This window comes from Mercurialis annua, linkage group LG4, assembly GCF_937616625.2.
Source record: "Mercurialis annua linkage group LG4, ddMerAnnu1.2, whole genome shotgun sequence".
NCBI lineage: Eukaryota > Viridiplantae > Streptophyta > Magnoliopsida > Malpighiales > Euphorbiaceae > Mercurialis > Mercurialis annua.
Window position 1 is genome coordinate 31,051,738 of NC_065573.1, and position 23,830 is coordinate 31,075,567.

Sequence of the window (23,830 nt, forward strand, 5' to 3'; positions counted from 1 at the left end):
GCAGCATTTCATCGACCAACTTACGTGCTACATCGAGGTTTCCAGGTCTGGCATACTCTTTATAGACCAAAAGTTCTCCTTTGATTCAAATTCCATTCCTCTAATAACATTCAGGTTTATTCTCCAGCATACACTCTATCAAATGCTCTTCCACTAACAGTTGGTCCATGGTCCAATGGCAACCCACAACCACCCTGTTACCTAATGAATGGTTCAAACAATTAGCACTACAGTTTAAAACAAAAACAAAAACAAAAACTCAAATGGAACAATCTCCGAGTTTGCTTTGCTAAAATATAAGACCAAACCCTTTTTTTTGTCACCAAAATTTAGAGATGGTTAATTAGATACGCCAGTAGGATTAGTTATGTTTCTGCATTTGAAAATATATGTAATCATCATTGAAATCAACCATTAATCTACATCCAACTTAAAAACAGTGTTTAAATAAATTTGAGAAGTCGGTTATTTGAGCTTGAGCAATACTTATAAATGAAGTGGACAAGATGAGAACAGATGGCACAAGTTGAAATAATAAAACAAGCCAGCAGAAGTCGTTTGGGTCATATAGAACTGATTACTTCATCTACAAGGAACGATTCTTATTTGATTTTGTTTATCCTGAAAATTTATATGTGATTCTCGTAGTTGCCTGATTAAGAAGGCTGAAAGAAAGTGTCAGTATCTGTTGCCTTCAGGATCCCTTAGTCTTCAGATAGGAACAAAAGCACACTACAGAAACAAAGTATTTAAACAGAATATGAGTCTGCTGCACTGCAGATAAACACACACACACACAGAATATTAAAAAAATGTCCAGCATTCAACATGTCTCAACAGCATCAAACCTAGAAAATATTTGTTTCAGCATCATCAATTGAATATCAGATTTTCTCACAACCTACACAATACCAACATAGCACATACAATTAGTGTTCAACTTAGACATACTAAACATATACTTTAACTCAGCTAATCAACCTCTAAACTTAACCAACAAAACCCAAAAACTATCTATATAATCCTCCTTCTAGTGCCCATAACTACACCACCTTTCTTATTCTAATTCTAAGAGCTAATTGATTCTAAAAGCTATCACTCTTGTTTTTCAAACCATGGCTGTTGCTTCTCTTTTTGTCATAACACTTTTTTTGTTTCTTTCTTTTTCCATAACCATTTCATCTGCTTCCAGTTCCAATAAACAAATCCTTCAATTTCCCATGTATCATATTGGGAAATTGATGAATGATTCGGAGTCTTTATTGTTAGCCAGAATTCGGCTAACAAAACAAAGATACAAAAATTTTTGGATGCCAGAGCCTATTGAAGTCAATATGTCTCTCGCTGTGTACCCCACTGGCGAATACATAGTTGATATGAAAGTTGGATCGCAAATTGTACCTCTATTGCTAGACACCGGATCACCCCTTATTTGGTGGCAGTGTGCACCCTGCGAAGATTGCTTTAAACAAATAAACTATCCTGTCTACAATCAATCTCTTTCTGAAGACTATGACCAACATTTCTGTCCATCAATAAATTGTATTGAGAAAAGCGGGCGTGGGATTAGAAATCAATGCATAAACCATATGTGTCACTATAAGATACAATATGGAGATGGATCTACTTCTGAGGGTGTTTATGCCTATGAAACAATTTCGGATGTAAGAGGCATGTTAGAAAAGCAGATCATCTTTGGATGTGGGGTAATAAACAAAGGTGCCTTTTACGGGTATTATGCTGGAATCTTGGGATTCCAGAATGATCCATTATCTTTTCCAAACCAAATACAAGCAGACAAATTTTCTTTCTGTTTCGTGCCTAGTCAGCCCAAATTTGATAGAAAATTTCAAAAGATGCCAGATAGTTCCACGTTGTATCTCTATGATTTCCCGTACCTTAACGAGGACACAACATTTATTGTGGAACTCACGCACTCAGGTCAACACTATGTAGAGTTTATGGGTATCAAAATTGATGATGTAATGATCCCCATCGATGCTGCATTTTGGAAAAGAGATGAACTAGGTAAATATGGTGTAATGGTGGATAGTGGTACGACGTTAACAAGATTTCCACCGATGGTGTACAATAAAGTCCGCAATTCGTTCTTAAAGGGTGTGAAGGGTAAAATGAAAGCATTCAAAATAGAAAGCTTTGACACCTGTTTTTATTCACCCGGGAGCACCCCTGGGGACTACATTCCAAAAGTATCCCTATGTTTTGCAGACGAAGATAGAGAGCTTCAACTTGCACCAGAGCATATTATGACTTCAATTGGACTTATAAAAGATACATATTGCTTTGCTTTTCTGGAAATGGAATCGGAACTAACTATTTTAGGGAATCACCAGTTACAACACACAAGATTATCTTTTAATATGTGGGATGACGTAGTCAGTTTCACTCCAGATGACTGTTAATAAAAATCTGTATCTCACACAACTCTTCAAATCTATTCTTTTCTGATTTGCTTTTACTGAACTAGTTTGCAGATAATTATCATGCAACACTATAACAAAAAGTAACCTTTGACTACAAAAATTAAATGAAAGTTTTATATTTATCCCAAATCTCAACTACAGTATTAAGCACACATGACAGACACAAATGAACCAAACACATTTTGAAGATAAAAGAATCACAAAAAGCAGCTTAATAGATAGCTTCAAAAATAAATCCATATCTCATGGACTCGGAAATTAAAGCTGTCCAGGAAACTTCATTTCTTTCGTCGACTAACTTAATTATGTGCTTCACTGCAGAGCAAAACTTCTCCGTCAATTCAAACTGCTCGCTTGCCGTAGGTGTGACTGAATCAATCGGCTGGATCTTCATTTGAAAAGGCATATTGATCATCACTAACACTAACAAATTACCATACACCTGACTTCACTTCCAGTGATTATAGCAAAACACAAAAACTATGACGAAAAAATGTTATGTTTATTTGATCTATTTTAGGCGCAAGTAGGGTGAGAAAACCAAACTGAATTGGACCAAAATAACATAAAGAGGATTGATTATAGGTATGGTATAGATAGGGTTAGGTTTATGATGAATAACAAACAATCCGCGTACTATTGCTATTAAAATTTGAGAGTTTTACAGCTTAACAAACTCTAATAATTCTTGATTCCAAGAATTTCTAAGAATTAACCCAATAATATCCACAGTTGTAGGAGATGGAACATGACAATAATTCCTTTCCAATAAGGAGCAGTAATTTAATTGGTTCGTTGATTTAATCATTCCCAAAAGGTTTAGGAAAAGGATATGAATGCATATATAAAAAGGGCCATAGTTGATTTTGTTTTTTGATAAACCAAACCAAACCAAGCCAAGTTCGTTCGTTCATAATGTCAAGCAATATCATCAGCAGAAAGTTGGCTATAAGTTTCATCAACCACTCGTGTTTGTTATTAGGATTAGCAGCTTCGTTTTCATGGCTATACTTTGGCCAGCGCGTGAGTTCTTGGAGAAGAGCTCTTCATCCGAACCCCCTCGTAGACCTGGGGCTATTATCGTTGGCCGTATGGCTCTTTAAGAAGATGACGTGCTGGTTTTATCCGAGTCGCAAAACAAAGATAACCAATTTGATTTCTCTGGCCATGCTTCAAATCCTCATCATGATCATCCCGGTCATGGGTTATGCCATGGTGGTCACCCATAAGGGAGAAGGATGGGTAGTTCCTGGAAGAGCCTACAAAGAGTATGATCGTGGGGACTTTTCCAAGGAGTTTATCAGAGCATGTTCATCAGGAGAATCACAGACGGGTCTTATGTACGATGCGGTAGCAGATTTCGGAGTTTGCACTAGATTTGGAGAGCAATTCAATCATCTTAATGATTTGGAGTTCTACAATACCAATTTGACTCCATTACAGGTTTCAAATATTTTATTTTCTTCTAGTAGGACTAATAGTTATACAATTATTTAAGATTCATAACACTGAATTATATATTATGCATAGTTGAAGTTGAAATTACGTATTTACTGGTATTTTGTATTTTTCATTTTACAATCAGGTTGCTGTAAACCGCCCAGCTATTGTCCTTATGAGTTCAAGAATGCAACAATTTGGAAAGAAAAATACCTTAGAAGATACTTTTTCAAAAAAGACTTTATATATTGGATAAATGAAGGTGCAAACGAACTAGTGGATGGGTACTGACTCTATTGCAATTCGTGCATGGGGGCCATACTTTTCAACATCAAGTCGGAATGGAGACATATGGTCCTTACCGATACACTTGTCTTTATATCATTGCTCCTTTTTTACTCATTACGCTGTCGTTTTTTTTTCCTATTTTCCATTAAATAATTTTTCGATTATACAAGAACGAATCACATCTTTTGTCACCGACAAAATTGGTTTCGTTCCCATTGTTCCTGCAACACGATTTTTACTTGTACGTTTGACTGGTTCTTTAAACACAAATGGCCAAATGCCAATTTTACCATCAATTGACTGACCAGAATTTGTATCAATACGAGGGCGAGCAACTGCAGCTAAAAACATTATTTTTGTGATAAAACTCTTGCTTTTGCAAGTACGGTAAGGTTCTGTTTCATCCGGGAGAAGATAATACTTTTGTGATGTTTTAGATATATAAAACCATTTCTCATCGATATGTATTCGACCGTTCATGTCAAAAAAGAAATTAGAACAATTTTGTGTACCTTCTTTCACCATTGACAAACAAAATTCTAATCTCGTCTTTTTATTTGTATCGGACAAGTATGGCTTCATTGCATTTGAATGGGGTCTGATATCTCCTTTGATTCTTCTATGAAGAGTTGATTTCGGTAGCTTCAGTGCTTCTGAAAGGGACCGTATATTAGTTCGGCGGCGCAAAGGAATTTCTTTTACTCGTTGTAAGTCGAATTTTAATCTTTTTCGCCCAACACGTTGATGAAGCCTGGACTCTAAATTAGGAAGATTATGCTAATATCGGCTATACAAATTGAAATCTAAAAAAAAGAGAGATTGATATTGATTGAAAAAGTAAGAATTTATAGTAGTCTAAACCAATTACAATTCTTTTAGTTAAAATAAGAAGTCTCCGTAATTATACTACATAATTATACTACATAATTATATACAGATGAGTGGAAATCTGTATATAATTGAGAAAATTACACAAAATCACCCAAAATCTCAAATCTTTATATTAATGACTCATGTTTTTATTTTTTGCAAAAATCTCTCAATTTTCAAAAAATCTTTTCATGTCTACCTTTTAATCTTTATCATTCCTATTATATCCCTAAAGTATTTGTTTCTACCGTGTTTCTATTATACACTATAATTTACCTCTATTTGCTAATGTTTACCTGCTCATATAATAGAATGCGTTATTACATGTTTATTAATAGTATGCACTGTTACTTCCTTTTAACAACATGCATTATCACGTTGACTAATTTTAATTCAATTTTCCTTAACCCTTTATTATATTGTTCTTATTTTCTAAAGTGTATAAATTATAATTAAAAATCACATGTTTGTTATTTTTTATTTAATTTAATATTTAATAAAAAATTATAAATTTTATATTAAAGAAATTTATATATAATTTAAATTAAAATTATTTATAGTCTGATGTATGGTGGTGATGACCCGTTATGGTAAGTGTAAATACAGTATAAACTTGATAACAATTTAAAGTGAATAATTTAAATTAACTTTTTTTATTAAACTGATTGTAAATTTAAATTTGACTTAGTCTATTTAAATTAATTAATATTAATCTAAATTAAATAAAAATATAATACAAACTTAACATCAAATTAAAATAATTTTTTATTAAACTTATTATAATTTTAATATTAATTTAGTATTTAATAGAATTTATACTATTGCGAATTAGTATACAAAATGATAAATGAACTATTTTGAAATCTAAATTTTTTACGTCGGTCTATATAAACTTAATATGAACTTTTAATGTGAACTTAATATAAATTCAATGTATTTCAGTGAAAACTGATCAACATCAACTCAATGTCAGCTCAATATAAATTCAAAGTAAGCTGTATAAAATAAATTTTTAATAAGCTTATTTTAGTTTTGAAATTTTTCAATAGTTTAAAAAAATCTAAAAGTTACTTATAAACTAATAATAAATTAAATTTAAACTATCTATTTTTTTTGGTGGTCGGTGTAATTAAATTTAATGTCAACTTAATATATTTTTTTATAAATTGCTATAAATTTAAAACTAATTCGGTATAATCAAATTAACTTTTCAAAAATAAATTTCTAAAATGACAAATAAACTAATAGTAAATTGAAATAAAATTTTTAAAAAATTTCTGCAATGGTCGGTATAAACTGAATATAAACTCAATATGAACCTAATATAAACTCAATTTAAACTTAATCTAAAATTAATTCTTAGTAAATTGATCATAAACCTAAAAATACTTTACTCTAATAAAATTAATTTATTAAAAATTTATATTATAAAAAATATATTTATAAAGTGACGAATAAGCTAATATTAAATTGAAAGTAAATTTTTTAAAGTTTTTTCGTAATGGTCGGTGTAAACTTTATATAAACTCAATATGAACCTAATGTAAACTCAATATGAACTCAATATCAACTTAATGTAAATTTAATATCAACTCAATGTAAACTAATCTAAAATTAATTTTTAATAAAAAGATTACAAATCTAAAATTAACTTACTCTAATTTATTAAAAATTTACACTACTAAAAATAAATTTATAAAGTGACAAATAAGCTAATAGTAAATCAAAAATTTTGTAAAGTTCTCTACAGTGGTTTGTGTAAACTCAATATGAACCTAATATAAACTCAATATTAACTTAATGTAAACTTAATATCAACTCAATATAAACTAATCTAAAATTAATTCTTAGTAAACTGGTTATAAATCTAAAATTAACTTACTCTAATTTATTAAAAATTTACACTATTAAAAATAAATTTATAAAGTTATAAATAAACTAATAGTAAGTTGAAAGTCAAAATTAACAAAAAATAATACGATACTTGATATGAACGTAATGTAAATTCAATATAAACTTAAAATAAACTAATATATGAATCCACTAACTTTAATTTCTTAAATTAGATTGTTTACTTTCAATTTATTATTAGTTTATTTATATTTAAATAATTAATAAATTAATTTGATTACACCAAGTTAGTTTTTAATTTATAATATTCAGAAATAAATTTATATTAAATTGACATTAAGTTCATATTGAATTCACATTAAGTTGGCATTGAATTCACATTAAGTTATACACTAACCATCGCGGAAAAAATAAATAGTTTAATTTCAATTTACTATTAGTTTATTTGTTGCTTTATAATTTTTTTAAATATTAATAAATTAATTTGATTACACCAAGCTAAATTTTAATTTTTAATAATTCACAAAAAATTTATATTAAGTTGACATTGAATTTATGTTGAGTTTAAAGAAAATATAAATTTAAAATAAAATAAATGTAAAACTAACTACAATGTAAATTTAATATTAATTCAATATAAATTCAAAGTAAATTAATATAAAATAATATTTTAATAAATTAATTATAATTTTTAAATTAATTAATTTAAATTAAAATTTGAAAATTTACTCTATAAAAAATAAATTGAAATATTTAACAAGCATGCATTTATTTATCACGTTTAATATACTTTTTGTCTTGATAAATAACTGAATGTGTACTTATGATTTTTTTTAAATTTGTTCAATTATTTCTATCTATTTAATACAACTAGAAAGACAACTGTTAACTAAGTTTGTTAAACTAATAAGCATGTCGCACATGCATTCACTTATACTAACAAGCATGTTGCATGCATGTATTCACTTATGCTAACAAACAAGTTGCATCCATGCATTCAGTTAACGTGTTTAGTATATAAGGGTAATCTTGTCCTATTTTATGGTAAATCCAACTTATTTTGGGTTATAGGGGATTTATAGAAACTTTTTTATTTTTTTGAGTGATTTCTGCAAAAAATAAAAAGCTGAGACAAAAACATAAGAATGGATCATTTTTGGGGGATTTTTGTAAATTACCCTATATAATTATGTAGTATAAGTTCTCAATATTATATAGTTGAGAGGACCAACGGAGGTTTCTTATTGATTTTCACCAAATAGAGAATTTTTATGAGTTCCCACCTTTTTAAAAACACTTATGTTAATTATACTTTTTTATACAATTTAATTAAAAGAATTTTAATCTATTTAGACTTCTTATTTTAACTAAAAGAATTGTAATTGGTTTAGACTACTATAAGTTCTCACTTTTTCTATCAATACCAATCTCTTTTTTTTCTTCAGATTTCACTTGTATAGGGATATTAGCATAATATTCATTCTTTGAAATTAAATTAGTTTTTTTCTTATTTGCACTCACTTCACTCTTTCAAAACCAATTCCAATTTGTTTTTTTTAAGGAAATTGTCCAGAGGAAGCAAATGAGAGGTAAGCTCAATTTTTCTTCCAATTTATTGATGCTCTAATATGCATTTGTGATTAATTTTTGTATATATGTGTCAGCAAGGACATGTTTTTTATATTTATTTCTTTGATCTGCCTTTGTTTAGATTTAGCAGTTACATGCATAAATGTTTCATATTTATTGTATGACTGTTTTATTATCTCAATTGTTTGTGTGTTGTACTGATTTATGTTTGATAGTTATGCAAATAGATCGATGATTTACTTTGCCAATTGAAAAAGTTACCAAAAGTATAAATGACAAACAAATTGCAGTATTAATCAAGTAGTTTAGAGCAGTTTGTATATCCATATTATTCATATACTTAATATATAAGGGATTTATGGTTTCGCAGACTGTTTATATTGGTTAATTCTTTATTACTGCTTATTTCTTTGTAGTATCAATTGAATAGATATTTTTTATGTGTTTTTTATAAATTTGATTTATGTTTTAAAGATTGTTTAAAACATAAAGCAATGCGGAATGTGGAGTACGCAATTGAAAATAAAAAAAAAGTAATGATATTGATTTTAATATTAATTTTATATCCATCTATGATAATCTCTTGCTTAATATCTTTATTGGTATTATTTTATTTTATTTTTAAACTTTTTTTATTACAAATGTTTAATCTTTATAAATTTAGTAAATTTTTGGAGTGTTAAGAATTTATATCAATATTAAAAAGTATATGTATGAAAATATGAATAGTTCAAAACTAATAAATTTAAATTCTTATAGCTTTCCACGTTTGCTTATCACTAGAGTTCAAATGCAATCAAAATCTATTAATAAAAACACACCCTTAGAGCATCCCCAATGGTATTCTTTAAAATAAAGAGCATCTTTTGTAAAATAAAGAGCATCTTAAAAATAAAGAGTAATATTTAAAATTTTACTCCAATGAACTCTTTAATATTAATTTTTTATTGTATATAATTTTAATAATTAATAATAAAATAAAAGTATTAAATAATAATAATATTAAATTAATTATATCTCTAATATTAAAGTTTATTTTATTTTGTTTTCATATAAAATATTAATAAAATATTAAATATTAATAAAATAATTTTTATTTATTTAATTTTTTATTCATTTATTTATTCAGTTTTTTGACTAAAAGTAAAAATAACCACCTTATTTTTTAAAATTTAAAATTTTACTATTTGAAAAATGAAGTAGAGAGTGAAAATGGCTCTCTACATGTGGAGAGCCATTTTCACTCTATACTCTAAATATAGGGCTTTATACATAATCACCTCTTTTACTCAATTCATTTGTATATATACGCTGGGTTTAATTTTTTGACAATCGTACTCCTTTTGAGTAAAAACATATGCATTTATACGCTGTTTTTTCTAATCCTAGAGTCAAACTAATTTATATATGCCCCATCACATTTTGTTTTTGTTTTTTTTCCACTATATTAATTATTATACCTTAAATACCTTTTATATATTATAATTTAATATTTGATATATTTTTATTTCATTTATGTTACTTGAACACTTTTAGAATTTTAACTCCAGATACTGTATATTTTTTATATATATTTTTATGTTTATAATTAAAATATTTAATTTTAATTTTAAAATAAAAATAAAAATTTAATAAATTTATTTTTATCATCAAAACATTTATTTATTTTTAAAAATTTATTTTTAAAAATATAAATACATATCCTATATATTAAAAAAAATTGTCATTTTAATTTTTTTTATTTAATATTATCTTATCAAATCACTATGTATATTAACACTTTTTATTTAAGTTTTACATTTTTTGATAGTACACTCTTTTATATTTTATTATGTTTAAATATCATCTATTTTCATAAAAATATTTTAAAATCAACAATTTTTAAGTTGTAATTTAAAAAAAAAATGTGAATATTAAATTTAATCTGATTTTGTTTTTAGATATTGGTTGGTTAATTTTTTATTACTCGTTGGTTGCTTGTTTGTTTATTACTCGTTGATTGCTTTTTGATTGTTCGTTGGTTGATCGTTGGTTGCTCATTGGTTGATCATCGATTGCTCATTATTTGTTCTTCACATATAGAAATTTATCATATAAGTTTAGACATATATTTTATATATATTTTTTATTTTTTAAAATAAAATCTATTTTATTTAGATTATAGAAAAATAGAAAAAGTTGATCATAATAATTTTAGAGTTGTTTAGCTCTATATATTCAATCATGCTATGTTTCTAGGTATTGAAAAAGTTAAAAATTTTACAATCTCATCTGCTATTTCAAGATTTTACTCTGCTTTCAACTTATATTTGCACCAGAAGTACCATCGTTTTTTTCATCATCATCATCTTCGCCGATGTCGGCATCCTCGCCGTCTTTCATTTTCTAAGTTAAAGAGATAGAATTTGAAAAAGAAGAAATATTGATTTCAATTGATTTATGTAGAAATTAAATTAAAATTTATTTTTATAAAAAAAATAGTATTTTTAATAATAATTTGATTTTTAATATAAAAAGAATAATTAATGGAGAGAACAAGGATGATTATTTTAAAAGAAAGAAAATTATGTTAACAAATAAGTATAAAAAGTTATATTTAGAATTTTAAGTAAGTAGAAAAAATTTCACAACAACAATCAGGGAAGACACATGGTATGGTCCCACTGCATAAGGTAAAGGTGGCTGGTTACAATGCAAGAAGAAAGAAAAAGGCGTATTCATGCAAATTTAATTTTAGAAACGCGCACGCTTGTAATTGAAAAAGTTAAGAGAGTGGGTTTGCAAATAATTTGAAAAACTATGTAGAGAGTGTAATTTCCTCCTAAATATAAAGAATAGAAAGTCCATTGGACTCCTAATTTATTGTCAAACTTTTTAATTTAAAGAGTTTGACAATTTTAAAAAATCCATTGGGTATTGCCCTTATGTAGTATGATTATACATAATTTTATTTTATTTTATTAAGTTTCAGTTTAACTAGAACTATAGATGTTTTTTAATATTTGCATTAAATTTTAAATTAAAACACATGCACTTTCGTATAAAAATAAATAAATCAACCATGTCCATCTCTCCGGTAGAATGTTAATTTAAGTTATATGTAAGTTTCTATGAATTCTACAATAAAAAGAAAGTTATACTAATTTATATAATCTATTCAATTAAAAGAGGTATAATCTATTTAAACTACTTATTATACGAAATCGCAAATTTCTTCCCCGACTATAATAATGCATAGGAGAATTGGCAAATTCTAAGCTCAAAACTGGTCAGAGTGAAAATATAGTATGACACAGAAAAACAAAGACTTAATTACTTAAAAACCACTCATTTTGTAATTTTTTTCTATTTATACCATGACCAAGGAAAATTTTAAATTGTACCCTATTTTCGATTTTTATGTTTCGTTTGTACCCCAAAATAATTTTTTTGATAATTTAATTAATTTAAAGATGAAAATATTAAAAACAAGATACATAAATGATTAAAATTAACGTTTAATTAGAATATAGGTTAAAAATAAAAGATTAATTTAAACTCTTTTTTTAAAAGAAAATAGGTCAATTCAACTCATTAGGTAGAGATAAAACATAAAAATCAAAAATAGGGTACAATTGAAAATTTTCTTAGGTCATGGTATAAATAAAAAAAAAATTATAAGGTGGGTGGTTTTTATGTAACTAGTTTCGCATTACGTGCTACGCACGTGGCTCGTAACGTGACTTTTCAATGTATATACTAATTATTCTCATTACAATTACATCAATTTTTTTATAATTAAGATTAAATTAATTAGAATTTTTACTTAAAATAAATCTAACATATCAATTTATTATTAAATCTTAAAATTAATTACATCAATAAATTTTGTAGAGCAGTTTTTGCCTAGGGGAACAAATGGATGCTGTGAAAGAGTGTCGTCGTTTTGTAGGGGCATAACAAACACTATAATCTTTTTAATTTATAATCAATAAATTTGCTTGAGATTGTTGCACCTCAGCCAGTTTGATATTGTTCATTGCCTTGCCTTGCGTTACTTTTTTTTTTTCGACACTATTAATTAATGGAAACAGATAAATATAACAAACTCACTGATGGTTACTTAATTAAGGTGTTGTAAATAGTTACGTATAATTGACAATCCCCCCACCAATTTGTATCAACCTCAAGACCAACAAAGCACAAAATAAATGAATCCAGTGCAGCAGACATAGTAAATTGATTTTGCGTCTCTTCTCAAGTTTTTAAAGTACATGCAATGACATGAGACTTGAATTTCTCAAGCTCCGACAACACTTCATCTTCTTACCTATTAACTTGGAGACGTTTTAGCTATTTTTTTCATTGTAATTAGAATTCTATTTTAAACAATTCTATTCTAATTAAAATTCTAATTGTAATATTGTTTTTACTGATTAATTATATTACTAATTAGTTAATGACTATAAAATCTTTATTTAACAATAAATTTAAAAGGATTATTTAGTAAATTTGTCTGTCCCCCCCATCCGTGCTTTTATAGATAGTACTAGTTTTTCGCCACATGCTACGCACGTGAGCGGTATTCACGTGACCCGTTATATATAATAATTATTAAATATAATAATTTTTTTAATTATATTTGATTATATTTTTTACTAATTAATGGCTGAATCAAATTTTTTTAATTATATTTGATTATATTTTTTACTAATTAAAATTCTCACTACTAAAAAACGGTGAGTTTGTGATGGAAATTTGTGACGGAAAAATACGTCACTAATTTGAGACGGAGTAGTGAAGGATTTTTATTTTTGTGACGGAATTAGTGACAGAAAAAACTGTTGGTCGTGAATTTTTCTCGATTGATATTTGTGACAGATTTGTAACGGATTTGTGACAGATTTTAATCCATCACAAATTCTAATTTTTGTTACCGATTAGAGACAACAATGTGAGTCACAATTGTTTGTGATGGACTTTGGCGTCACAAAACCTCAATTTTTGACTCTCTGTCACATCCGTCACAAAATCGCCTGTTTTTTTGTAGTGCCTAAAATTCATAACAATTTTGACACCAATTAATATTATTCAAAATTACAGGATTGAATAACTTACAAAAGTAGTGTACAATTCAATAATCAAACACTTGAAAAAATAAAATAGACTAACCTTATGTGATAGCCAAATAAAATAAGAAAATGTAGAAAAAATGAACAAATGAACAAATGTTTTTTTATCAATGTTACATTTTAGCGATAGTAAAACTTAATGTAAACCTGCAAAACAGGGTAGAAGCTAACCGATTCTGATACAGTTATATTAAATAGGATTCGGTATCCATCACAAATTAATTACTTAATAAAATGAACAAATGTTTTTTTATCAATTTTACATTTTAGCTATAAAAAGATCATTTTAATGTTTCTTTATTTAAGATAGTGTAAAACTATTATTTTATTCCTTTTTTCTTTAATTGATAAAAATCTATTTAATATAACTGTATTTTTAACATTTACTTTATATTTATTTAAGAGAATAATAGTTATTATTAGAGTTATTTTAATAAAATAAACTTTATATACAATAAAAATTATTTTTTTATAAATCAAGTAAAGATAAGTATTATGAAAAACATAATAAGAAAATAAATAGTATAACTAATTATAAATATTATATAAATCATAATAAAAAAAATATTTAAATTTACTTTAAATATACTTGAGTCAGATAAATAAAATAAGAGTATACGTTAGAGCTTATGATAGATAGAACGACATATATTCTTTTACGCACACCAAAGTATTAAAATATAATAAACTATAGGTTATAATGTCTATATATAAATTAATCATCTATAAATGTAATTTGTATGAAAAACTAAAATTCTAATTTTTTATAATTAATTAAATTTTAATTTTAAGAAAAATAGAAAAGATAATAATTATATATATAAAAATAAGACAATATATTGGTTATCACATAAGGTAATTTACATATAAAAAATAAATTCTACATATGCTAAAAATACTTTTTATAAATACAATTTAGAATAAAAATAAGTAGGAGTATTGAAGAAAAAAACAAATCATATCTTATGAATATTGTCTTGCAGAAATTAGAATAAAAATGTATGTGTGTAGAAGGAAATTAGAATAAAAATTTCAAAGTTGGGCTTGTTATGCTATATTTACAGAGAGTAGTGCATATTTATGTAATTTTAAGAAAGTCGAAGCCAATTTTTACAAATAACAAAAGTGAAGTATAAAGGAGCGGTTAGGGTCGTTAGGGTTTATAGAGGGCTTATTATCTGGAGCTGAAGACTTGAGTAGCCGCACACACTGGTACTTTCTCTCTACATTTCTCACCTTCTGTAATTTCCATTGTTCAACTTATTGTTTGATTTCATTTTCTCGTAAACTAAAATTAGGTGTTTATGCAGTTCATTTGATTACGAATCATGCCGAAGTCCAAGCGTAATAAAGCAGGTATACCTTTGTCTTACTCATTCATAAGCTTTTATTAGGGTTTGCTGTAATTTATTTTGATTTTTTTTTATTTTCTGTAGTTACACTAACAAAAACAAAGAAGAAAGGAAGAGAACATAAGGAATTGATAGTGACTTCTATTAGAGACGCTGTCGAAACATACAGTTCTGTTTATGTGTTTTCTTTTGAGAACATGAGAAATCTCAAGTTCAAAGAGTTCAGAGAGCAACTCAAAACTACCAGCAGGTCCGTCATTTCGATCAACTGTTTTTATTATTCGCTATTCGCATCATGTTGATGCACGTTTTCCACTTAATCTCCAAAATTTATGTGTAAGGGAAGCTGAAAATGATTCTTAATTGGTTTGTTAATATTGGGTTTCAGATTTTTTCTTGGATCAAATAAAGTAATGCAAATAGCTTTAGGCCGATCTGCTTCTGATGAAATTAGGCCTGGCCTTCACAAAGTTTCCAAGGTAGGCTAGTTGTTTTACTCTGCTGAATATTTTTATTGGTTATCGTTTTCTTTTTCTTGGGTGTTGGTTTAGGGGACTGGGCGTGGTGGGTTTTAGAAAGTATTCTTCTTAACCTTGTGTTTGCTCGACATTTCTTTCAGCTCTTGCACGGAGATGCTGGACTTTTCCTTACCAACTTATCAAAAGAAGAAGTTGAAAGGTGGCCTTTTTTGCTATTGAATATGTGGATTTGGTTATAATTTGCTGTCAAGTACATTAGTAGATTGTGGATTATTACTTGGTATTCTATGAGATAAGAAAATGCGAAATAGGATATTGAGCTTGTTACTTGACAGTGTAGTCAAGATTACAGAAACAACTTGGCTGGCATAACAAATCATGGAAAATATCAGATTGTTTATTATGCTTTCTAAGCTATCGATTATTATTATGATAAGTTAACATACATATTGAAGTTAAAAAGAAGTGGGCATGTGCTATTATAAATTTTCTTACAAAAAAGTTTGAACTTTTATACGAGTATTTACAGGTTCCTTCATCTTCCCTCACATAAATTTTGCTATGTGATTTAGCAGTTTCTTGCAACAATAAAAACATATTTTGCATTAGCCATGCTCTAGTATAATAAAGAAAAATTCAAACTTTGTTTAATTTATAGCTGACAATTTGCAGGATAATTAATGAATATGAAGATTATGACTTTGCCAAGACAGGAAGCATTGCAACAGAAAGGGTAAGGAACATGTTTTGTTGTTGATTTACATGCCAGATATTTAAGTCAACAAAGTTCAATGTGCTTGTGTATGTTCTCATTTTCGTTCATGGAGGTAACGTCTGTCAAAGAATACCGATTCCTGGATTTTGAACTGTCCATTGTGATTTTCTTATGTATGCACTAAGCATGCTAAATTTTGTCTGACCATTCAAGTTCAAATTGCATTATATAATTAAGAAATACATTATTGTTTTCTGGGAAGGTGATTATCCTGATGCTCTGTGTTTTTGAATGTAAAAGGTAGAACTAAAGGAGGGTCCTTTGGAGCAGTTCACTCATGAAATGGAGCCATTTTTGCGCAAGCAAGAGATGCCTGTTCGGTTGAACAAGGGTACATATTTGCTTTGTGCTATTTGATGTCTTGGATAGCGATGCATATAAATGCATATGTATGACGTGAAATTTGTTAATTCAAATGGAAAATGTGCAGGTGTTGTGGAGCTTGTTTCAGATTTTGTTGTCTGTGAAGAGGGAAAGCATTTGTCCCCCGAGTCTGCTCGCATACTGGTTAGATATATTTTTTAACTCATCTTTCCAACTCTCCCACCTTCAATTCTTATGATTTTATTTATCAAGAAGTTATTAAAACTTGAACTGAAACTTATTGTTCTCTTAAGTGATTTATTGTCTGCTAAGTTCTCCTTCAACCTTCATTTAAATGAAATTTTGAGTTTCTTGCTTTTGAAGTTCAGTTTTTCTATTCAACCATTTCCTCCCTTGTAGTTGAATCTTGTCTTTTAACATGACCACTAAAGTAGCATGGTTGGTGTGCTGCGATTCACATTATAGGTGATAGGTTATGATTGATTATGATTGTTCATGCATGTCTTGGCAGTTCTGTATTACTGTACTGCTCTGTAATACATTTTTGATCCCGATTGTCATTTTATTCATTACCTTTATGTTCCAACGTGCATTTCCCATCTGTTACTGAGTTTTTTACATGTGTATGAGAGTTACAATTATATTCTTTGAGCTCTCATGTTCTTTTGGGTTTGTACTTTGTATACTTGCCAACAAGTTCTATTGATTTGCTATATAAGCTGCAATATAGTTGAAATTTTGTTTGCTGCAAATCTTCTTTCTTTTATTTGTCTGTTCTTTACTCGTTTTTGTTACTTCAAGTGCAGAGATCCATGGGTATCAAGATGGCTACATTCAAACTTCACTTAATATGCAGATGGAGTCCTGAAGACTTCGAGCTATATAGAGAAGGACAGGGTGAGTCGGATATTGATTCTGAATGAAATCAAGATGGCGAGGTTCCGACTTCTTTTATATGCAGACGGAGTCCTGAAGATTCTTGATTCTGCATGAAAGTCGCAGTTCACATGGCTTATGTACTTTTTGACTGTAATATATACTAGTTATGAGATGCATCAAAATCGTTCAGCTCTAGTTTGTTGCTGGCAGTGGCAGTGGCAGTGTGCTTGTAGTGCAAAGTAATGCGAGAGTAGGAGTTTTGAGTTATCAAACAGCAGCATATTTTATTATTCAGTTTAGTTTGGAAATTGCTGCATTCAATTTTGTCTGTCATCTGTTTCAATTATATTTCTTAAAGAAAAATTATGTGATGATTGTTGGCGGTTTGATGATTTTAGAAGTCACATCTTTGTAGTTTTTATAATTCGACTTAAATTGCAATTTGCTGTTTCAACTTATTTAATTTATAATTATTAATTATAATTTCTTCATAAATCTAATATGTAAATAAAATATATGCTATTAATTATTTAATTAATTAAATAATTAGAATCAGTTAGTGTAATGTTTTTAATATTAGACTATAAAATTGTTCTTATAGTATTTAACTTCAAATTAATTTATACTAAAAACTCTCAGTGGCAAGTGCAACAACCCGGCGAGGACCTTCTTGTTACACCATCCCCAACTCACATTTCAAGTCTCTCTCTCTCGTATACTCTGATCACATCCAATTTTTCCACTCATCAATGGAAGCTACAGTCAGGCTTTTGAATCGCCAGCTCCTCACCAAATCATCTATCCTCGTTAATCCTCCTTGCATTTCTTCCCAATCTTCTCCATTTCATTCTCATCTATCTTTAACAATCCCTCACCACCGTAAATTCCATCACCGCCACCGCCCTCTTCAAATCCGCTCTTCCTATTCACCAAATCCAAATTCAACCCCAATCTTTATCAACAATTCTCTTCTCTCTCTTTCCTTTTCTCGTCTCTTAAATGACCTATCGTTTAACAATTCCAATTTCACCTCCAATTTCAAGTCCAATTCAAATAATCCCATTTTCACATGGAACAAAGCTGTCATTAATGAGAACAATGCTGGTATTTCGGGTGGCGACGGACCAGTTGTGACTGTAGTGTTGTTGGGTTGGCTTGGAGCACAGCAGAAACATTTAAAAAAATATGTGGAGTGGTATAATTCAAGAGGGTTTCATGCTGTTACATTTATTGTGGACATGGGTGAGTTGGTTCGGTTTGATTTGGGTGAGAGAGTTGAGAAGCGTGTCACTGGTTTGGCTAATGAACTGATTTCGTGGGTTTCGGATAGAGAGGAAGATGGTAGAGAAAGATGTTTGTTTTTTCATACATTTAGCAACACTGGTTGGTTTGTGTATGTTCTCTTGACTTCAATTTTTGATTTTTCTGTGCTGTTTATAAATTGGTTTTTGATTGATCCATTTGCATTTGAGTTGATGGTAATAACTATGTGTTTGTTTCTGTTGTTGTTGTTGTTTGCAGGTATGGTGATATTCTCGACATTTTGCGAGATAGAGAGGACTTGAAAGAGAAGATTAAAGGTTGTATTTTTGATTCCGGAGGGGGCGAGCCGTTTAACCCTAAGGTTTTTTATATTATTGATTCTTAGATTTACTGATTGTCTACTTACTTTATGTGCTGATTTTCATATGTTGAAGCTATTGATATATGTTATAAGATTCAAGATGTTTACATTTTCTTGTTATAAACTTTTAGTGCATATCATACTATATAGTTACTTGTTAGTCGTTATGTCGATCTTCTTGTTAATTCTTTTTGTAGTTAACTTAGTATTGAGTCTATTGACTACTGAGATTGTAATTTGAATTGTAGAAATAAGACTCTCTTGTGCACATAAATTAGCTTTTTTTAATGATCGAATGTGTGCTTTTTTTCAATCTCAGAATTGAGCTATACTCCCACCTTTCTTACTTGTCCTTCTCATCATTCCATATGTTTTGCTTGGTTTCACTATGCTGATTGACAATCTATGCAGTAAGGCTTTTTGTAGATTTGCTGTTCATATAACTAGGTAGTGATGCTTGAGAAAGAGTTAAACCCATACAGCTAATTCATCTGACCGATATGCCTAGCAGCACTGGTCATGACTGTCTCTTAGCTCTTGTAGAAATGGCAAGTGTGAGCTTTTGTCCTGCTAGAAATAACGGGGAAGTTATAGCTTATTGTGACTATATAGTTGAAATTTCATCCTTGAAACTAGATCTTGTGGAATTCAAATCATTTTTCTCGGGCCGTACGAGAAGAAAACTTCTTATACATCAATATGTTGAATTAAAACAAGTGATTGTTGAAATCAGCTAACTTGATCCTCTTCTCTTCCCCAAGGATCCCCGATGAGAGAACCTTAGTAGAGCTGCCGATTTAGTTGGACTCTAATGTTTTGTTTAATATATTCTTTCTATTTTTTTGCTGTCTGTTATTGAAATAGAATTTCTACTTAGTGGTAAACGGAATTTTACTAATTCCAACCGGAATTATACTTGAATGTTTTTCAGCAAGAAAGTTGCTGTATCCTTCACGCTTAACAATGCCCTTAAAATTGCCCTGACGTTTGCTAGAGGAGAGACATTGTACCATAGTGTGGCATATATGTACTATAAATCTTGTAATAAACAAAGGTAACCTTATTTCAGCTAATTTAAAAACAAGATCCTCCTCGCCTGTGCATATAGTTGGAACTTATAAATCCCGTGAGTAAATTTTTAAGTTAACCTTGGATTGGTAAATTCAATTATTGTCTGCATATCATAAGTGCTCAATATGCTTGTTTTGGATATATGGATTATTAATGTTCAGTTAATTGGTAAATTTACAGGGAATATGCATGTTGTTTGTTTTGCATTTTGCAATCCATGGTTGATCATGTTTTCTTGGTGCTTGCGATAGATGCTTTCTTGGATATCTATTTTTATTTCTTGCTTTAATTGGTCATTGGAGCTTTGGAATTTAACTTTTGATTTTTTTTCTGTACGTACTGGCATATTCTTGCTTTTGCTTGTACATTTACTGTTTATTTGTAAATTTGTTTCATGAATTATTCATTTCTTTTCTTGACAATTATAATGCTCTTTGTTCAGTTAATTCTGTCTTTCTTAAATGTTTAAACAATCGTGTTACATGTTTCTTTGTCCACCATGCCGATTGACAAACTATGAAGCATGCCTTTTTGATTTTGTTCTTCTTTAGAATGTAATACTGTGGGAAAATTTTAAGGCTGGAGACCTTATTCAGCTCTCTTGCTATTTTAGGGACATCATGGCGGGCCACAACTGTCTTAGACTGTTGTGTGATCTGGGAAGAGCTAGATCTTGCCTAGAATTGGAAAGTTCCTAGGTTAATGAAGTATCATAATTTCACAAATGTTGCATTATGATTCACCCTTTCTTTCATGTGTTGTAATCTCATTGCTTTTGCGACAAATACTGCACAGTAAAATGGAAAATCTACTTGAACACTACCGAGAAACCAAATAATGATTTATCTTACCGTAACCGAACTTCGTAATTTCTGGAAACGAGTTTTTTGCTATGAGATAGTTGAAGTTTCTTTGCAGTTATCCTCGGGTATAACAGTTAATTATATTCATCTAATTAAATTATAAGATCTTCCTGATGCATGCACAATTGACAGGATTTTAGTCCTGTGACTTTGTTGAATGACATAGTTTCATTTTTTTTTCCTGAGATGAACCTTGTTTAATATTGATGTATGTTGGAAGCAGACAATAATTTATGTTGGATCCTACCAGAGTATCTATATCTGTCATTATGAGTATTTGATCGTTGTTGATAAATCGGCAAAAACAAAAGGATGCCTTGTGATGTTGTTCTTCCATGCTGCCAGGTCTGGGCTGCTGGATTTTCTGCTGCTTTGTTGAAGAAACGAAGCTCTACAGCGCAACAATTGGGTGAGATGAGCAAAATAAATGGATTAGAACATCAATCTGGCAACTCGAAGGAACCACCTTTGGTTGAAGCCATGGTGCTATCATTATTGGAGATGCTATTCTCTTTCATACTGAAGTTGCCTGATGTAGATCGGTTAGTTTCCTACACATCCTTCAATAATTATTTTTCAGATAAGTAGGGGTGAGCACAAATTCAGATAACCGAATTAATCGATCTATTCCGGTTAACTTGGTTAGAAGTTTTAGTTAACTCAGTTAATTTGAAAAGTTTGATTCAGTTACGTTAAAATATTTGATTAACTGAATTAACTGAATATTTTTACTTCCTTTAATTGCTATTCTCTATACTTAATGCTTACTTCAATGATTGTACTTTTAAATTCTCATATTACATTAAAATGATTATATACATAGCATCTCTTTAACGGCATTATTTGTCGTTGGCAAAAAAAAGAAAAATTAGAGTAAAAAAATATCATATAAATGAAAACTATCAATCACAATGACACTCAAAAAGAAAATTTGTATCAATTAGATTGAGACAGAAAGAGTATTCTTTATATATTAACCGAATTAAATGAATTAATTCAGTCAGTTTGGTTGGTTGGTTTTTAAATGAACCGTTCTAATGATTAACTAATAATTGCAGGAAGTTAAGAAGAACAATCTCAGTCCTGACGAAGGAGCAGCCTAATTGCCCTCAGCTTTATATGTACAGCACAGCAGACAAGGTTGTTCCGTTTCAATCTATTGAATCGGAGATGGAGGTTCAGAGGACGATGGGAAGGAAAGTGTTAAGCTATAATTTTGAATCATCTCCTCATGTGGATCACTACCGAGCTTATCCAGACACATATCAATTGCAATTACATAATTTCTTAAGAGAGTGTTTAACTGTAGTTAACCACACTTAAACTGTTATTTGTGGTCCCTTATTTATCGCTAGGATTACTGATCATATAGGTTCACAATATTTACTAGCATTGTAGTAATTCATTGAAGTGGCGACCGCTTGTGTTCTTTCTGAAGGAAATGTGACATGTAGGGTCTGCATTTTGGATGGATACAGTTGAGAATAGTTAAGAGCTGCATTAAATGGTTTCTTGAGAGGCTCAATTTGTTGATGAATTATTTCTTATTTTAATTAGATTTTTATAATTGTTTAAGATTAAATAAATTAAAACTATATACTTTTTAATATGATACTATAATTTTTTTTTTTGAGGGAAGTAAAACTATGTGGTGTTTGATAAAATTATCAAGTCTTGATAAAGAAAAGAAATGCAAGCATTTTGTTACCTCTTCATCTGCAATGCAATATAAACTCAAATTACAAAATAAAACAATTTTCCTCTTATATGTTGGGTACATTATTTAAGCTTCACCAAAGCCACAACTAACTAATTCCTATGCGAAAAGGTCCAGGTTCGTTGTACCAAAATCGGCTTAATTCCTTAGAAAACCCTCACCTTACATTTTTTTTCGTTTATACTTTGACTTTGTAAATACACCATTTGTATCCAATTATGTTTCATCTCTACCCAAAAACATTAAATTATACTTTTTTTATTTGAAAAAGAGTTTAAAACAATCCTTCATTTTTAACTTATATACTAATTAGATATTAATGTTATTAATAGTACAAAAATACCATCTTTTTAGAAAAAATTAAAAATAATAATAATTTTTATAAAAAATAAATCCGATTTTTTTTAATTTTTTTAAAAAATATTTCCGACAAAAAAATTAAAAATAATAATAATTTTTTTAATTTTTTATTATTTTATAAAATTAAAAAAATTAATTAATTATTTGAATGTATTTGATTATTTTTTAAGTTTAAGGATTTATTTGTATTTTTTAAAATAGAAAAAGGTATGTTTTAAACTCATTTCCCAATAAAAAGAGTACAATTTAATGCTTTTGTATAGGGATGAAACATAAAAATCCAAAATTAGGTACAAATGTTTTTTTTTGTGGATAAAAGGTACAAATGTTGTTTTTACAAGATCATGGTATAAACGAAGAAAAAGTGAAAGGTGTGGTTTTTTTTAAGGAATTAAGCCTATCAAAATTTATAAAACTTTTGGCTTTTTATATTTGAAAACTTAATATCTTAAAAAAACCCTGATCTTTCATTCCCTTTTCAATCCTACTCTAACGTTGCAAATCTGTCAATTTTATTTTACGTTTTTTCATTTCAATTGTACCCTTAAGTATAAAATTGATTTTTTTTATTTGGTAAAAATTCTCTAAATTGACCCTTTTTGCATTAGATTAACTTTTTATATTAAATTGACCATTTTAAAAAAATTATTGAACTTTTGTCAAATAAATAAAGATCAATTTTATGCTTCAGGGTACAATTAAAATGAAAAAACGCAAACTGGGATAAAATTGACAATTTTTCAACGTCAGGTTAGGATTGAAAAGAAGATGAAAGGTCGGGGTTTTTTTTAA

At 28.7% G+C, this 23,830-nt stretch overlaps 4 protein-coding genes across 5 annotated transcripts; all 4 read left to right on the top strand.

Annotated features, from left to right (window-relative positions):
• Positions 1-1,220: 1,220 nt before the first annotated feature.
• Positions 1,221-2,423, top strand: LOC126678569 (aspartic proteinase nepenthesin-1-like). Its single transcript, XM_050373463.1, has one exon. The coding sequence runs from the start codon at positions 1,221-1,223 to the stop codon at positions 2,421-2,423; it is 1,203 nt and encodes a 400-aa protein (XP_050229420.1).
• Positions 2,424-2,668: 245 nt separating this feature from the next.
• On the top strand, positions 2,669-4,483 carry LOC126677377 (tetraspanin-8-like). Its single transcript, XM_050371954.2, has 2 exons — positions 2,669-3,887; positions 4,030-4,483. Exons 1-2 carry the CDS (start codon positions 3,360-3,362, stop codon positions 4,138-4,140), a joined length of 639 nt encoding a protein of 212 aa, XP_050227911.1. The 5' UTR covers positions 2,669-3,359; the 3' UTR covers positions 4,141-4,483.
• Positions 4,484-14,708: 10,225 nt separating this feature from the next.
• On the top strand, positions 14,709-17,774 carry LOC126677376 (uncharacterized). Of its 2 annotated transcripts, none has more exons than XM_050371952.2 (9): positions 14,709-14,806; positions 14,905-14,950; positions 15,031-15,196; positions 15,335-15,425; positions 15,566-15,624; positions 16,098-16,158; positions 16,441-16,531; positions 16,631-16,707; positions 17,331-17,774. In XM_050371952.2, the coding sequence occupies exons 2-9, from the start codon at positions 14,923-14,925 to the stop codon at positions 17,445-17,447; spliced, it is 690 nt and encodes a 229-aa protein (XP_050227909.1). In that variant the 5' UTR covers positions 14,709-14,806; positions 14,905-14,922; the 3' UTR covers positions 17,448-17,774. The 2 variants fall into 2 exon arrangements, with proteins under 2 accessions (XP_050227909.1, XP_050227910.1); XM_050371953.2 differs by having other exon boundaries at positions 14,770-14,806; positions 14,893-14,950.
• Positions 17,775-18,023: 249 nt separating this feature from the next.
• Positions 18,024-22,498, top strand: LOC126677373 (uncharacterized). Its single transcript, XM_050371947.2, has 4 exons — positions 18,024-18,796; positions 18,925-19,027; positions 21,307-21,503; positions 22,020-22,498. Exons 1-4 carry the CDS (start codon positions 18,153-18,155, stop codon positions 22,282-22,284), a joined length of 1,209 nt encoding a protein of 402 aa, XP_050227904.1. The 5' UTR covers positions 18,024-18,152; the 3' UTR covers positions 22,285-22,498.
• Positions 22,499-23,830: the final 1,332 nt, after the last annotated feature.